Below are 15,949 nucleotides of genomic sequence, written 5' to 3' on the forward strand. Positions count from 1 at the left end.
AGGGGGATGGCGTGGATTTGGGTGGTGAGGGTGAGAGTAGAGTGTTTAGGTGTATAGTCTCGGTGGTGCGGCGTGGAGTGGAGGGTTAAGAGTTTCGTCGAGGCTGTGCGAGCATGTTGCTGAATCTCTTCCAACGCTGCGTCGGCGAGGTAGAGCTGGCGCGTCCCAGTTGTGCTTTATCCATGGGCTTAGAGGAGGAGGAGGTGGTTGAGGAGCGTGGGCGGCTTATGGTCGCCTCGTGATCGGCGAGGACATCCTCGAGGCGGACATCTGAATCAGACATGCGGGGGTGCGCGTCCTTGGGATCAAGGATCTCGATGAACTTGGAAGGTGTATCACGCATCGTGAACGAGTGTAGATGTTTTTTGTTTTGGTAATGGTGGGAGAGTATGCGGATAGTATGTGTTTATACTCGATGGATGAGACAACGAATGTCGCAGGTAAGCGCGGAGCTGTACAGCACGTTTCACTCTGAAGAGAGGGGCAAGCGAAAGGATTGGTTGAGTTCAAGAAAGAGGAGGGGGAGAGGAGATCTAAATTAAATAGAACAAACAGAAAAAGTTCTAGGAGATTACTCGTCCCGAGTTTGGGGAAATGCGGGTAGTCCACGGTTTTCGTTTCCATGAGGAAGTGGAGACCGCAGATCAGGGGACAATTGGGTGAAGAGGGTCCATTTTTTGCCTTTTTCCTTCTTGTACTCCGTCATTTATTGACATTTTGATTTTTTGTTCTTAGCGAGTCTTCAATCTTCAATGGATATGTACACCGTAGTACACCGTAGTACACCGTAGTCCTCCGCACTGCTACAGGCTAATCCTCGCCTAGGCGGACGCCTAAAGATCTATTCTTTCTGTTTCGTGCAACATCTTCATATCAATAGAGTACATACGAGTACTACTACATAGTACGGAGTACTTCGTACCCATGGTAGTTGCCTTTCCCCGATAGCTCAGACTGATGTATCATGCACCTGCACACCAAGGATGAACAACCCCACAAGCAACCACAGACGCACGCAGGGTTTCCTCATTTGGCACAGGTCGACCTGCTGATGAACGCGGTGGTGGGTGATGGGTGGGTGGCCCAACGTAAATGGGCCAGGATCAGCGTTGACCCTCCACTCGAACAGTGCCGTGGCGTCTGAGTTCTGGCCACTGACCGTTAGGGATGCAGAACCCCCGGGCAGTCATGGTTCGTCCGATCAGCGTGGATTCTGAGTGGAGGGGCACTTGCGTGGCCCTGGTCAACTGAGCATGTGGAGAGTTTCGCCTGTTGGGTTTTCTGTGTGCCCTGAACACCGCAACTTCTGCACGGAGGGGGACCGGCGAAAGAGACGAAAAATCGAACCACCCTTCCTCCTCCCCTCCCCTCTCTTGTGACAATGCACTAAATAAAATGGCCAGGTCTCGGTCGAACTTTTCCTTGACTGGTGTTCGACTAGTGTTTGGCCTAGCGCGCGATGACCTCGCGGGCATCATCGATGGAGGGTAGTTAATGGCCCCCCCTTTCCAAACGCTTGTTCCACTTTCGCAGGTTCCCACAGTAGGGATATCGCCATGACGTCGGGGGCTCCCGATCTTATCAACCCATAGGGCATTGGATGTCGATGTCGGTACTTTTGTGTTTGCCTCGCTATAAAAAGAAATGCAATGGAGAATGAAAAATGCCGACTTCTTCGCCATTCAAATTGCGTGCCCTTCCCCAGGTGGATTCCACCCCCTCCATCGTGGAGGATCATTCCATCGCTGCGCAGCAAACCCCCGTCAGCCTACGTAGTCAGATTTGCCTCCGGATCGCACCGCCACTCTGAGCTGACTGCCCGAAGGAGTTGATGACAGTAGATGTGAGATGTGAGATTGCGAGATGATAGGCAGCAATTCTCTTTAAACGATATGGTGGCCGATATACCCGAAACCGAGGCAGGGAGACGAATCGATAAGGCTCAGCAATTGACAAGGCAGAATGGCACAGCCGGGGTTTGCAACCCTGTCTCGGCGATTACCGCCAGGGCTTGAATAACCCGAGGCTGATGCTCAACCAATTTGTATAATTGGTGCAAATCAATTGCTGATGAGATTTGCGCAGCATATGGAGCACCTCATACATGCTACGGAGTACTCTGGCCGAGGCTGCTCACATCAGATTTCCACGATCCTGATTTGATCCATTTGGACCAGTAATAAACAATATGGAAATAATAAGCACTAAAGGGATGCAGCATGGCCGAATAGCGAATTGCTATGTACAGTCCATGGCCATCTCAGTTGAACACATTTGGGTAGTACCTGATTGACGGGCGCAGATACCATATAATGTCTAGTAGGCTATCTACAACACTCAACTCGAAACACGCCATATTCCAAGATTGCCTCCTAGATCGAAAGCTAAAACATCTACCCGCCACATACTAGTAACAGCCTGAGCTACACTAACTTTCACCTCAACAATGCAAATGCTATCTATATCTTCAGCCACGTAATCTGGGCGCGTGGAATCCCGCATATGAGAGATACGATGCACCGACTTGAGCACGCAAGAGCACAGCATGGAAGGAGGCGACAAACAATTACTATTCAACACATAATTTGTACACAACAATCTGCTACGCCCTAACTTAATTGTGTATCTAAATCTCCGATACTACTATGTACTAGTCACCCAGATACTATGTACCCATCCGGAAATCGGTGAGAGGGCCATACCGTAGATAGAACCCCCCCGCCTGGAGCTTGGGGCTCCCTGTCCCCCACTCAGCCTGGGGCCATGACGTTTTGGCCTTGGACGTGAAAGGTCAGTTTGTTGGTCATTTGAAGCTTCATGTCGATCCATCTCCCACTTATCCTCCACCACAGCTATAAAAAGAAACCGAGCTTTGCGGATATCTTCAGAGATACCCACACAATCACATTGGATTCAATTATATTGAGCAAAGCTGCGGGGTTAGGTACGCATGGACGTAGACTTAGACCTCCACTGGCACCTCGTACATATGTACAAACTCACTCCTTCGCCCTGTGGAGCTAGTACTCGCCTCTCAACATGGATCTGTCGCACGGCCTTCCACCACATTAATTCCTAGCGGGACGATCAGATGATCGACAATATCGGATTCCCGCTACAAGCATTTCCGAGAAGAAAGGTGTTGGTTCGTGCGGTGGGATTGGCTTGGAGTCAATGTCCTCTCCAATTGGTGCATGCCTTGCAGATAACCCCTAATGGGACGGGTCTTCCCTTTCCTCTTCAGTTTACGGAGTACTGTTGCCACAAATCTGCTATGTATGTGTTGCATGTTCGATTATTCGTCACCGGGATATCGCAGAATGGCTTGAGTATGAGCAGCTGCAGGATTCACTCGCCACAAAGACATACGTACTCTGGGATGAGTACAGCCAGGCAGTGTAAATCTCCATGGAAAACTTTATGTACAAACACCTGACATGCATCGATTGATGAATTTAATGACGCGGCGTCTACGCTGAACTGTAAAAAGGAAGTCGGTGTCGAAATAGTGTAGTGTATTGATTTTGGCCAGTACCACAAGGCAGCCATGCAATAATATCGCACTGGAAGAACCATCAAAACGCCTCGTGAATCAAAAAAAAACCAGCAAACACATGGACAAGAATCCGCCCGAAGGACCGGCGAGTGGTCCTAATGGCCCCAGTAGTCCACATCCTTATTTCCCCGTGTCTCGCAGCGGGCATCAATCAACTCGGCCATTCCCCGACGCAATGAAGTCAGGTTTTGGATATTGAGGAGAGTAGGCCCAGTTCCTTCAGGACAAGACCACTCCCACAAGCGCGGGCCCTAGCCCGCGGAGTACTGTGCATCGGTCGGTACTCGCACTTCGATGACTTTCAATTATTTTAATCCGAGGTCCGTCATTTCGACGTCTGACGCCGAGCCCATCCAGAGGATGTTGTTACACCTATAAGTCATTGTTAGCACTTTGCCCCTAACACGAAACCTCTATGACTGAGTAGCCATTACGGCAGGGTGAATGCGTACCGAATAAGAACCAAGCCCAAAGATCCAGTGTGCTTTCCATCAATGTGTTCCTCCGTATCCCGCAGCAGAACGTTCATGTAGGAATCGATGCTCTCCAGGGTACCCTTGTACTCGGTTTGGCCCCACTTAAGACGGATGAGGACCTCAGTGCCGACTCTGCAATGAAGATGAAAGGTTAGCAATTTGATGAGTTAGAGGAGGGAACGGATGGCTAGGTAGTGGCGTGAAATTGTGCTGGGTTGCTCAATGAGGGAGGGGGGGTTGCTCAGTAGGGTCGGGAGGGGAGTCGCGTACCTAGCCTGGAGGAACGGCCGAGGGTTGACGGGTTGCAACTGTAACGCAAATGTCAGCGGTAGGTCTTTTCAATGTCATAGATGAAGATCTTGATCGCTTTGAACGAGCGCATCGCGGAGCTTGATGCGGCGTGGCTTGGGAAGACGTACGCTCATTGTGATGGGTGTGTGGGTGGTCTTGCGCTGAGAGCACAGACAATGGATGAAGGGAGTTTGGTGTGAGGTGAGGAGCTTAGCGATGAAGCTTCTTTCCTTTGGGTCTGGTCGTTGGCGCGCGAGAACTGGAGGTTGGCGGAGTCGACAGCACCGCGAAAATGTGAGCTGGTCGTGATGTCGGGTAGGCCAATGGGGTGGGAGTATTCCTCACCGCCTCTGGTGTGAGTGACGAGGTAGTTACTATTGGGGATACTACTTGATAAGCACAATTGCTTCTTTCCGGCCTTTTATTTATTTCGAATAGGAGAAAGAGGAAAATCGATGTTCGTAACTGTGTTTTTTCCGTTGTGTAATTTGGCTTACTATGGCTTCGTAATCATCATATCGCTTAACTCTCCACACCAACTCCTTCTCTCCACACCACACGCCAGGCTCATCAGCCTCCTGATAATAATACAACGAAAAGACCATGAGAATGAAAGTAATGGACTGGTATCTTGAGAAATATGCCATAAAATTCCATTCTTTTGCACCCAAGTTCCTTTGCACCCAAGCTCGTCAGCGCTGGCTAGTCACCCATACAGCAGCGTGCCTCCATCCTCATTTATGCCCGACCAACCGACCAGGTGATATCCTTGATGCTGACTTCCTCACTGGTCTTCTCATCGTAGTCATACCATTCGCCTTCATCGAGTTCAATGTCAGAGAACTTGGTGGGTGACTCAACGCCCTTGGCTTCCCATTTTCCCTAGATAAAAGTAAGAATTCTGAACCAGCTTCGATGGGAAGGGTTCGCTTACCTCGGCGGGCTTGAACTCGATAAACTCCAGACCACGGCAGTCCATCTCAATAATCTTCTGACCGGTCTTCTTCTCCTGGAGCTCGTAGGTATTGGGACCAGAGATGATGGAAGCAGAATGGGTTTTCTGCAGATTGCAAAGTTAGCTCTTTGCTCGCCATCTCACCCTAGAGTGAAATGATAGAAACAAGAGACATCGAAAAGATAATCTTGGTCTGTGAAGGGTATCAAGTATCTTGACGGGTGGAATCACATACGGTGCAGAAACGGCATTTCCAGACAAAGTTTGCCTCGCCCCGGCTACCGGGGATCTCATGTTGCTCCTGCAGATAAAAAGTTAGCATAGTATCCATGATCACAGACTTTTTCTTTAAGGTTACGTACGAAGCGGTTGAAGCCCACCCAGTTGGCATGGATCTCGTGGCAAGATGTGCACTTTACCCGGAATGTGTAGTAGTAGGGGTCCTCCTCGGTGTCAATTGGTCGAAGAGAAGTAACACTACCAGAAGGAGTCAGATAGGGGTGTCGCATTAACGATCCTTAGGTCAAGGAGAGAATTTAATGCTTCTGCGCGCCTGCATCAAAAATTGTTGCACGATGCGGGGAGCCTTGCGAGGGATTTCAAAATGGGTGTGGACGAGCTTAGCGGACTTACCCTTCCAGCTCGGCTGTGAGCACAAGAGAGAGCATCTTGGATAATTTGTTTTGACGTGATCGGAGATGGAGGGGTTGTAGAGGTTTCTCGAAGATGAAATGGAAGGGTGCCGTAATGCGGATGCGATGCGATGCGGGGTGGAGACAGAAAATAGATCAGGTCTTGGCATGTGACCACCAAGCTGGCAGTATCACCTAGTACTTATACTGAAAGACTACAAATTGATATAGAAGAAAAACTTGGGAGAGAGTGATAATGAAGTGATGAAATTCTATCGTAATCATATTGAATAAATCGAAACGCCAATGATGCTCAAGAACTCGCTCTGAAAGAACGATATAGACAAGCTATTTACAACCAAGAAATAAGATCATACAAAGTGCATCACCTGAAGTTTACAGACGGCTCTGTTGGGAGTCCTGTCCCAAAGCCTTCGTAGCGAAGGAGCCGAAGTACTCATTCAGGGCATCAGCGGTGCCACTGCCCTCAACCAGCTGGATGGTGCAAGCGACGTGGCTGTCGGGTCGGGTGACGATGACACCGCCCTTCTCAGCGTCGAGACCAAGCTTCTCGTGAGCCGCGAACTTGGCATCGGGGACACGAACATCGGGGATGTCATCGGAGTACAGGTGGTGGTGGTAGTCACGCAGAACCTGGGGGATGGAGTCCACGTCGACCTCGTTCTTGGCAGCGGCATAGATGAGAGAGAGGGTGAAGAGCCTGGAGTGGGGGTTGTGACGCTCGAAGAAAGAGACATTGGAAATGTCAGGGCGACGATAGACGGAGAGGAAAGAGCGCTCCTTCTCCAGATTGGCGGCGAGATCGGCAATAGCCTTTTGGGTCTTATTCTGGTTACCACCGAAGATGAAGATGCGGAAGGAACCGTTGGTGGGGACCTCCTGCTCAAGCTCAACGAAGTTGGCATCAGCAAGACGAGTGACCATGGTAGGGGTGAAAGCGCGGCCAGGAGTCAAGCGGACGTTGGGGATGTTGAACAGGGCCGACTTGGCAGGGTGGCTGGCGTCCCAGTTGAAGACGTTGGGCTTGTAGGCAACTCCGTATCCACTGGTGAACTCGCAAGAAGACTTGAAGGTCTTGACAAACTCATCCTCCTCGACATCGCTTTTGGAGACAGCCTTGCTAGCAGACACCTCGCCGGCGGTGGGACGGCGCTTGGAGAACAGCGCGGCATACTTGGCGTCGAAGTCCAGCAGAGTCTCGGCAATATCCTTGCGCTCACTCTCGTAAGTGCTCAGAATAGAGCGATTGGCGAAACCGGTCTCAACGGCGTGGATCTTCCAGGCCATGTTGAGAGCATCGTGGAAGGCAGTGTTCATGCCCTGACCGGCCTTAGGGCTGTGGGTGTGGCAGGCGTCTCCACCCATGAACACACGCTCATCCAAGGTGTACTTCTCGGCGATACCCTGTCCAATTGGATAAACGGAGTACCACTCAACACGGTCCCACTCAACCCAATAGGGCTTCAAGATGTTCTTTGCGGTCTGTTGAACCTCCTCGGCGGTAGCGGTCTTGCGAGGGTTCCAGTCGGCATCTGTTGACGAGGCGATCTGGACGTACAAGCGGACCATGTTGTCCTCGCGGGGAATAACCATGATCGAGCCAGCATCGGAGTGAATAGTGCATTTTGTCTGAAGAAAAGTTAGTTCTATGTCCAGTCACGTAATCTGTCTGGTTCTTTGCTCACCTCAATATCGGGGAAGTTGGTGCGGACAACACCGTCCATGACACCCCAAACGTAGGCGATAGGGTCCTTGTGGCGGATCTTGATATCGAGCTGTTCACGAACGAAGCTGCGAGCACCCTCGCCACTGAACAGGTACTTGGAGCGGACGGTCTCAATAACGTTGGTATCAATGCTCTTCAACTGCACCTCAACGGGGTATTCGGCATTGGCGCCATCGTTCTTGAACCCGTGAATAGTCCAGGGACGCTCGACCTGGGTACCGGCTTTTTCAATCTCATCAATGAAGACACGCTCGATCTTACCCTGGTGGACAAGGGTAGTGAAAGGGTAGCGGGTGTCGATGAAGCGAGGGCAGCTGGGCCAGCTTCCAGTGCGGCCGATGCCAGAACCATCAGCCTTGGGATCCCAGAAAGCGACATCGTACACCTTGGCGGGCTCGTAGGCCATGATGGCGCGCTTCAGGCCAAGGTTGCGCAGAATCTCGGTGGAACGCGGCTGAATTCCGTCAGCGCGGCCAGTGGCGGTTGGCACAGGACGGTTGTCGATGTGCTTGACCTTGTAGCCCCAGCGAGACATACAGAGGGACAGCAGCAGGCCCACAGGACCGGCACCGACGATGACGATGTCATACGTCTCTTGCGCCATGTTCGCCGATGGGAAATGAGGTCGGAAGGTAGAAGGGGTAGGGTAGGAGGTAGAATATACGGAAAGCGGCGGGGTCGAAGTCAAGTTTTGTGCAAAGAAGTATATAGTCTGTATGATGTATTCACGATCCAAGAGGAGACTCGATGGAGGGCCATGGCGAGCTCATAAATAGTTTCCTGCAGGCCGGGGTAAGCGGGCCGACTTGGGCAAAATTGAGATGACGGAGAACAGCCACGGCATTGGGGATCGGTTGTATCGTGGGGAGCTGCTGGGAGCGAGCTGGGGTGGACCAATCAGAGGCTCTGGAGAGTGGTTTATACATGTATGAGCGTGTGGGGACAACCCTGCATCCAGCGCAATGACTGAGTTGCCGTCGTTGATCCCGGATGACCTGGCGAGGGCGACGAGTGGTGGAGATGGATGAGAGTGGAGTCACTTGATTCCCCACTGCTGCCCGGCTGCGCGAGTCGGCAAGTGGAACTCGGTTGCTTGCCCGGTACATACACTCACATCCTGCGTGCTACTGTACTGTACTCTTGGTTGAGATTTTGAAGATTGTGCCTGTCTATCACAAGGACTACGAGTATTCTGCCGCTTGCTCACCCTGCCCACCGGCTCCCCCCACTTGACCGTGGCAGTTTGACTGGCAATTTGTTGAAGGGAAACCCGGTGCATAGTGCCAGGCTCATTTGGAGATTCCGAGAATTCGTCTTTGATTGGCCTGATAATTCTACCGAGCACCATGTCGGGTTGCCTGGCAAATTGGCTCGGTGATTGTCGCTTCATTGTCCCGCCACCACTGTACTGTATATCATGAATAGTTCTAATACTAGTAGCAACTTGCGAGCCCACTTTACATTGCGGGTGGACTTCATCATAGCTCATGCCCAGGTGTCTTCCATTTTTTATTCAATCTCACAGCCTGAGAGTATGTAACTGCAGGATCTCCGATGATCTCACTGATAATTTCATCCCGAGAAACTATCCGCAGGGGGGATTTCCACTGGCTACTAGAATCTAACAAGGTCAAAAAGTTTCTTTCTGATATCCTCGGGCCCAGAATTTTGTTCCGCTCACTTCCCTTGGGCTCGTATATCCAAACCGGGAGTCAAGCTGGCACTGGCAATAATAACGGCCACCCTCGCCAGGGCCGGGGATTCCGATGTATCCAACCCAGTGGGGACTTTGGAAGATCGGCAAGAATGCCGGCTGCCGCTAAACCCCGGACACCTCAGCTTATCTCCGTACTATTCTCGCCTACAGTAGTAGTGGTATTCAGATTATTTCCAAGAATGCTCAGCTCGCTAACAAAGTACAGGTTTAGCGTTGGCAAGGACCAATATTCCTAGTATCTGTCAGAACAAATTTATAATATCTAGAGCATAATGGACCTAGTAATAGGGCTGTCCAGCTGTTTAATTTCGACCTGGGGCTGAATTCATGCCTGGTTAGTGCCTTGAGGCAACGATTATTTTACTTTACACAAAGCAAGAAAACTCCACGGATTTTTCAATATTCTATAGCCTTTTCTGTGATTGATGTCTGAAATTGTATTCAGGTTGATTGGTTCAGCTCTTTCAAGATGTCAATAATGCGACACCGAACTATAGAACAGCCACTCCGCAATTCTAGGCAGTGCACCAGGGAAGCCCTGGAGTAAGACAATCGAATGCTATTGTAGCCTGATCCTCTGACCCCATTCACTTTGAATATCTCTGTTTATGGGACGAATTTGGCATGATGGCACGTGTCGCATGGAATTGGCGCATGACAACGAGTCGCAATCACCCTCCCCTCAATCCTAGGGACGCTTCCAACATTCAGACTTATGAATATGGACGCTGGAACTTTTGAGACACTTCTCGCTAAGGCTTACATCCTGCCCGATCATCCTCAGCGGGGGATAATCAGCTTGTTGTTCTTTCTGGTACGTGAATGGAACTCCCCCAGGCCCCAAACCCGCAATGTTATTGAGCCCTCCACGGAACCGCAGAAGCCCCAGTGAATTATTTTACACTTTGAACGTCGAACTCTGCTAACGAATTTCAAACCATGTACGGGAATCTACAACTCAGAATCACTTTTTCACGATTCTCAGCCTGTTAGCACCCTCGATCAATTCCCTGCCACGGCTTCGTCTGAAGAGCAGAACTACACCGATAACATACCAGAGAAAAGATCTCAACAGGACAGCTCAGGATTTCAGCACTCGATGACTTCGAACTGGGAGGAAAGTCCCTTGGAGATGCAGTATTCGATTCATCATGTTCCGCTCATGCTGCATGGATCGGCTTCTCTTGCTCAACTGGGCCCAGTCTCTCCTACCGATGTTTACGACGAAACCGCGAGGTAAGATTCACCATGTGGAACAAATTCGAATTTGACTGGCTCATAATCGAAGCAGGGAGTACTGGAGTGTCGCCAACAGTAACCCTTACATCGACTCTATGAATGTCGATGAGCTACTCGCTATCCCATACGGCGAGTCATCCCCATGCCTCGAAGAAAAGGGCCAGCAGTCGGATCTGGAAAATTCCCCGCAGATACGGAATATGATCCGATCTATCAGTCCTGATTCAATGGAAGCATCTTTCCCTCCTCATGATGAGACCCTCCAGGCTTTGGTCCCAGAGGGCCTGAACCTGTCCTTCAAAACTAGACATAAATTTCGACCACATCTGACCATCCCGGAGAATTTGATACGACCATTGAGTCGGACAGCTTCGGTGTATGAAGTGAAGTCTCCTTTTTCCATCACCGCTAGAGTGGTCAAATCACCCGATCAATCTCCATTGCAATCCCCGAACCAGTCCCCTCAAAGGTCTCCAACTCGATCTCCATCCCGTTCACTAGCTACCATCGAGGAAGAGTTCGGCACAGACATCGGTCCAGGTCTGAAAAGAAAATTCGCGGCCCACGGCGGGCGTGTTCACAAGAAGCTTTTCGGGGACAACGGTTGGCTCGATGATCACAAGCCAGCGCCGACCCTCCGGCGAAGGCCAAGTGTGATGCGAGAGCTTGGAAGAAAACTTAAGGGACTGGTAAGTGATCTTTTCCTTTATTTGCAAATACCTTATCGGAATCTCACGTCTACCCTGTATAGAAAGGAGATTACCCCAAGAGTTCCAGCCCGACAAGCGGTCCCGGTTCGCCGGTGGGCTCACCCAGCCCCCTTACACCAGTCTCTCTGACCTCCTCGCAGCAGTCGAAGCTGTACGCCGAATTAGAAGTCATGATCTGTACCACCGCGAACGATTTCATCTCGAATCAATACTACGACGGTCGAGTTTCTCGACAGTCAATCTCGAAGGTCCACGACTTCTGGAGCTCGAAAAATCGGCCACGAGTCACCGGGTTCCGTTTCGATCAAGCGACTCAGCGAGACCTCATCATGGCAAACCGCCGAAGTCTCAGATTTGCAGGTGAAAGCTCCACAAATCCAATCATGCTCGAGTCCAATCTCTCCAACTGGAAAAAAATCGCACAAGAGATGAATGTTCGCACTTTCTGTTTGCCCGATAGCGCGATTCGCAAGCATCTTCACGACACGCGTAACCTTTTGGACATGCTTGATGCTTCGCTCGATACGCTCCAGCAATTCCGCGGTGTGAGCCTTCAGGCTCAGGATGAAATGATGGACGAATACATCAAGCGCCGCCCGCGGACTACCAGTGGCTACAGTGCTCTACCAATGGGATAGTCAAGGAATGATATCAAATGTATCGGGCCGTTGAATTTAAAAGATTGATTTCGGAAGGTAGGAAATTATGATTTACTCCATGCGTTCTTTGTGAGAATTTAAGAGTGGGGAATGGGTGCGAGGCATAGGATGTATGGCCGATGATAGTACATTTCCTAATTCGTCTATCATTCAGTTGACAATACACAAAGAATAAGGTTATTTCCTATTTAAGTTCTACACGGTAAAAAGGAAAAGGAAAGGAAAGGAGATAGGCCAGGATGTTCCAGAGATGCTTATCCTTGTCCTTGCTTGCACCAAACCATGCGGCACGTGCAGCGACGTCATCTTTCATAGGGGCGCGCCAGGCAGCTCTCGCAGCTTTTTACACACGTGGACAAAGAGTCATTTCCATTTTCCATTTTCATTTTCCATTGCTTTCACGCCCTTATGCAACCATCCAACTCTCCTCAGATCGGTTGTTTCCGATCGGCGTAGGGTGACCAGCCACCTTGGCAATGACCATCTGGCGATCGGTGTTTTGATCTCGTCGCAGATTGCTGGACCCTTGGAAAAGTGGAACCTCGTCCTTCGCCATGACGGGCCCTTTCCATACTTACGGCTCGACCTGCCTGCTGGCCGACGAAGAATCGGAGCTGTCGACCTGGTATTCTCGCGATACCCCGCCCGAAATTCGCTCTCAATTCTTCTACATCTCATCCGTGCCAATTGACGACCCCTTGGCCCCTCTGCCCTCGGCGAGTGGGCAAGGGTCTGAAAATGAAAGAGCTCCACCCAAGCCGTTTACCGCGATAGACAACCTCGCGCTGGAAACTTCGTGGCAGAAACTAGGCAAAGCTCGCCAGGTAACGGGTGCGAGTGAATCTGAAGCTCGAGCGGATTCGTCAAAGTCGCACCACGGCATTGCTGTTCCCGGCCGAGCATCTGAGTTGGGCATCGGACACAACCGCAAGACAGCAAATAGAAGAGATGAGCCAGGTCTGATCAGCAGTCGAAGCACCCTCAGCAACTCGCCATCCTTTCCTGATGAGACTCCTGGACGGCATCTCAAGAGCCGATCAGGCTTACCCATCGGCTCTGAACCCCGGATTGGGAGTTCCACACGAAGGCGTGTGACTCCATTAACGAGTGATGATTTTGCCGAATACCCCCATAGGAGTGATTTAAATGATCGAAGGGAGCGAGAACGCTCTTCTTCGTTGAAAGAAGTGCAATCGAGCAAGAGAAGAAGTGACTCGACTCTAGGAGACAATGACGGGGCGGAAGATGCCCAAGATGAGACTGGGAGTCTCCGTGCCAATCGATCCCGTGATGTGAGTATCAGTGGATCGCCCTTCATCAGAGCGCCTATTTCCCAATCCCACAGTCAATTTGGGAGTTCGGTCGAGTCTTTGCCATCGAAGGACGGACCCCAAGAATGGCAGGGCGAGATTCGAAGCAGCGCGCCAAACCATGGAGCTCCTAAGCCTTCGGGCCTTAGAGCCACCGTCAGTCTAGACGAGATGACCCAAGACACTTCCGAAGAGGATCGAGATAGAAGAAATTCGAAGAAGCAGGACAGCGATGTCAAAGCAAAGATTCCTGTTGGGGCCTCACGGCTTCACCTAGTGGAGCTTCCAAATCTGAAAGTAGGTGCATCATTTCTTGCCTGTTATTCCTAAGCTAACTCTGGTCGCCAGATGAAACCCATATATTGGAGCCCGCTTCATGATGTATCAGTTGTCGTCCGAGCTACATGGTTCTACAAGAATTCGATGTACCCTGTGGAAACTGCATTGGCGAACAAGCTGGAGGAGGGCTACACCTACCTGAAACCATGGACTGACACATGGCAGGATGAGTTGAATAGCTGCGTGGAAAATGGAGCCGATGCAGAGCTCAAGATCGTGCACCGCCTCTGGACGAAGGAAGAAACAGGATCAGCCAACCCGCCCGGGACAGCCCAAGACCAAGGAATGGACACCACCGAGTCGACAGAAGATGATGCACCAAGTGGACCCTCGCCTGATCTCAACCAGGCCGCTGGTGGGAACACAGCCTTCCCCGAAACGATCAAACCCTATCTCTCTTCGAGTGCTGTATATGTGGATGCCAGAAACGCTCAAATTCTCCGACCAAGCTTATTACCGTCGACCTCCCGTGGCAGACGGCCACTTGGTCCAATCCGCAAGGGACGACAGATTGGCATACCTGTGGTGCGCGGCTTTAGTCGAAGACTATGGGACAAGTTCAATCCTGCCAAGGCCAATGCCGTTGATGTACGACAATACATCCGAAGAAATCAAGCTCAAGAGCCCGCTCCAGCTCCAGGCGAGCAAGTTTGCTATGCTTGCAAAATGGAGGGACTGCGGCCAAACCCTACAGACCTGGTACTTGTCATCCATGGTATCGGGCAAAAGCTATCTGAGCGGATGGAGAGCTTCCACTTTACCCACGCCATGAATTCTTTCCGTCGCCAAGTAAATGTGGAACTAAATAACGAGCCTGTCTGGCCCCATGTGGACCAAGACAATGGCGGCATTATGGTTCTGCCTGTGAACTGGCGAACAACTTTGTCTTTGGAAGATCCGACTCTAGAATCAACGGACACCGATGATCCCACTTCCAACAACTTTTCGCTCGACGACATAACGCCTCAGACTCTTCCTGCTGTGCGTTCTTTGATCAGTGATGTAATGCTTGATATTCCGTATTACCTGTCTCATCACAAACCGAAAATGATCAGGGCTGTTGTCAGAGAAGCCAACCGTATCTACCGACTCTGGTGCAAGAACAACCCTGGCTTTCAAGAAAACGGTCGAGTCCATCTCCTCGCTCACTCCCTCGGAAGCGTCATGGCGCTTGATATTCTAAGCCATCAGCCAACACATGTCCCTCACTTTGACTTTCACAACACACCCTTGCATAGCGATATTTTCGAGTTTGATACACGGATTCTGTTTTTGTGCGGGAGTCCCGCGGGGTTCTTTCTCCTCTTGAATAAAGGTATGACCCGAGTACACAAATTTTGGCGTGGTATAGCTGCTAACAACACTGTAGCGAGTCTACTACCCCGAAAGGGTAGAAATAAACCGGGCAGCGAGGGCGAAGATCTAGTACGGGGTGTAGCGGGGGAATCCGGCAGCTACGGCTGTCTTGCTGTCGACAACCTCTACAACATAATGCATACTACTGATCGTGAGTATCTCCCATTGACTAAAATTCTATCTCAAATTGCTAAGATAATCAGCAATCACATACCGCGTCAACGCTGCTGTCGATTCTGAGCTTTCCAATTCGCTCAAAACCGCCTCAATCCCCAGCGCCACATCTTCATTCTGGACATCATTTGGCAGTGTCTTCAAATGGGGCTCGACACCTGGCTTCATGCCTTCTACAGCCCCAGTCCGTCCCGCAGCAGTCACAAAGCTACCCTCGAACGTCGAAATGGAGACCCACGACTTCACGCGTGAAGAAATTGCCGAAAAGCGCATGCTTCTGCTGAACGATAATGGCCAGATCGACTATTATCTTTCTGGTGGAGGTGGCCCGTTGAATATCCAGTACCTCAATATGCTCAGTGCACATAGTAGCTATTGGACATTGACTGATTTCGTGAGATTTTTCGTCGTGGAGATTGCTCGCAAGCAAGGGAGGGAGGGGACGTTGCATATTTTGAGGGCTGAAAAGAAGAAGGGTTGGAAGTATCCCCGGAATTGACCTCATGCGCCCTGGAAGACGTTACATGACTGCCACTGGCCTTATAATTACTAGAAATATTTTTATTTCGGTTGCTTACATCCATGGATATTAACTAGCATATTGCATCTCGGATTAAGAGAGAAGATTGATTGATTGTATTGTGTTCTCATTTCATCGATTGATATTTGTAGTGGCCAGTCTAGCTATCACAGATCGTGCATTCATTCAGAGCGAAGCAAGAGAGGAGAAAAGGACCCAAAAAGGGTATATAAAAAAAGACACATGAAGAAATATAATGAAGAGAGGA

At 50.5% G+C, this 15,949-nt stretch overlaps 6 protein-coding genes across 6 annotated transcripts; 2 read left to right on the forward strand and 4 right to left on the reverse strand.

Moving 5' to 3' along the window:
* Window positions 1–85: 85 nt before the first annotated feature.
* N7481_007984 (uncharacterized protein) lies at window positions 86–343 on the reverse strand (the record flags this gene model as incomplete). Its single annotated transcript, XM_057267203.1, has 1 exon — window positions 86–343. The coding sequence occupies one exon, from the start codon at window positions 341–343 to the stop codon at window positions 86–88; it is 258 nt and encodes an 85-aa protein (XP_057121404.1).
* A 3,518-nt stretch (window positions 344–3,861) lies between these two features.
* N7481_007985 (small nuclear ribonucleoprotein F) lies at window positions 3,862–4,457 on the reverse strand (the record flags this gene model as incomplete). The annotated part of the gene is made up of 4 exons (XM_057267204.1): window positions 3,862–3,928; window positions 4,009–4,164; window positions 4,303–4,340; window positions 4,407–4,457. 4 exons carry the CDS (start codon window positions 4,455–4,457, stop codon window positions 3,862–3,864), a joined length of 312 nt encoding a protein of 103 aa, XP_057121405.1.
* Window positions 4,458–5,061: 604 nt separating this feature from the next.
* Window positions 5,062–5,946, reverse strand: N7481_007986 (CXXC motif containing zinc binding protein; the record flags this gene model as incomplete). Its single annotated transcript, XM_057267205.1, has 5 exons — window positions 5,062–5,205; window positions 5,258–5,383; window positions 5,514–5,579; window positions 5,641–5,755; window positions 5,912–5,946. The coding sequence occupies 5 exons, from the start codon at window positions 5,944–5,946 to the stop codon at window positions 5,062–5,064; spliced, it is 486 nt and encodes a 161-aa protein (XP_057121406.1).
* Window positions 5,947–6,306: 360 nt separating this feature from the next.
* On the reverse strand, window positions 6,307–8,261 carry N7481_007987 (putative FAD monooxygenase; the record flags this gene model as incomplete). Its single annotated transcript, XM_057267206.1, has 2 exons — window positions 6,307–7,560; window positions 7,617–8,261. The coding sequence occupies 2 exons, from the start codon at window positions 8,259–8,261 to the stop codon at window positions 6,307–6,309; spliced, it is 1,899 nt and encodes a 632-aa protein (XP_057121407.1).
* Window positions 8,262–10,095: 1,834 nt separating this feature from the next.
* Window positions 10,096–11,961, forward strand: N7481_007988 (uncharacterized protein; the record flags this gene model as incomplete). Its single annotated transcript, XM_057267207.1, has 4 exons — window positions 10,096–10,188; window positions 10,360–10,610; window positions 10,666–11,302; window positions 11,365–11,961. The coding sequence occupies 4 exons, from the start codon at window positions 10,096–10,098 to the stop codon at window positions 11,959–11,961; spliced, it is 1,578 nt and encodes a 525-aa protein (XP_057121408.1).
* A 575-nt stretch (window positions 11,962–12,536) lies between these two features.
* On the forward strand, window positions 12,537–15,660 carry N7481_007989 (DDHD family phospholipase; the record flags this gene model as incomplete). Its single annotated transcript, XM_057267208.1, has 4 exons — window positions 12,537–13,593; window positions 13,624–14,946; window positions 15,001–15,138; window positions 15,191–15,660. 4 exons carry the CDS (start codon window positions 12,537–12,539, stop codon window positions 15,658–15,660), a joined length of 2,988 nt encoding a protein of 995 aa, XP_057121409.1.
* Between the last annotated feature and the right edge of the window lie 289 nt (window positions 15,661–15,949).

The sequence above is a fragment of the Penicillium waksmanii genome (assembly GCF_028829765.1).
Source record: "Penicillium waksmanii strain IBT 27052 chromosome Unknown utg000007l:1.0-4314555.0:1.0-4317578.0, whole genome shotgun sequence".
NCBI classification, from domain to species: Eukaryota; Fungi; Ascomycota; class Eurotiomycetes; order Eurotiales; family Aspergillaceae; genus Penicillium; species Penicillium waksmanii.